The 811-nt window shown below is 40.2% G+C and overlaps 1 protein-coding gene across 1 annotated transcript; it reads left to right on the forward strand.

Moving 5' to 3' along the window:
- Positions 1-19: 19 nt before the first annotated feature.
- Positions 20-573, forward strand: Tsp_14618 (putative anti-sigma factor; the record flags this gene model as incomplete). Its single annotated transcript, XM_003367663.1, has 4 exons — positions 20-61; positions 119-214; positions 253-338; positions 516-573. Coding segments are annotated over exons 1-4 (282 nt in total), but the record flags the coding sequence as incomplete, so codon positions are not given.
- Between the last annotated feature and the right edge of the window lie 238 nt (positions 574-811).

The raw sequence follows: 811 nt of genomic DNA on the forward strand, positions 1-811 counted from the left end.
TGCACTGCAAGGAGAAACAATGGGAATGCACAAAGTGCGAATTGTCCCCCTGTCACCAAAAGTAAGTAATATTTAACCTAATTATTTAAGGTATTCCTCTTATATTTCTGTTTTTCAGGCGGTGTCTAAACAAGATGGCATCGTGAAGGTCCCTGAAGAAACTGACTGCAGTGAACATCTGCAAACAAGAAGACATCGTCCGTGTCAAGAGGCGGTAAGTTTTAAGTATTACTAATATGAACAACACTTCAGATCACAATCACATCGAGAAGACTAGAAATAGAGGAGGAAGAAAGAAGAGGCATCTGCTCGCCAGCTAAGGAAAAGATTTTGATATGGTGAGAAAAGAAGGAAAAGGCAGATATGGACAGGATGGTAAGTACCAATCTGACCGTACCAATCCACTGCAAGAAGAAACAAAATGGTAATGCATAGTGTGAATTACCACCCTGTCACCAAAAGTAAGTAATATGTACGCTAATTATTTAAGCTATTTAATTATTTCTGTTTTTCAGGCATGGCATCTTGGAGGTCCCTGAAGACATCTGTAAACAAGACATCGTTCCTATCGCGGTAAGTTCTAAGTACTTTTGTGAACGTCACGTTTCAGATCACAATCTGAAGATCGAGAGGAGTAGAAAGGAAGAACTGGAAGACAGAGACATTTGCTCACCAGGTAAGGAAAAGATTTTGACAGGGTAAGGAATTAGAAATGAAGGAAAAGGAAGATTTGGAAAAGAAGGTAAGTAACTGGAATTCAGGAAGTGCCCGCATTGAAGGAAGGCCAGTATAGGGTGTGAGGAGAGGAGTA

The sequence above is a fragment of the Trichinella spiralis genome (assembly GCF_000181795.1).
Source record: "Trichinella spiralis strain ISS 195 chromosome Unknown Scfld3892, whole genome shotgun sequence".
Classification (NCBI taxonomy): domain Eukaryota; kingdom Metazoa; phylum Nematoda; class Enoplea; order Trichinellida; family Trichinellidae; genus Trichinella; species Trichinella spiralis.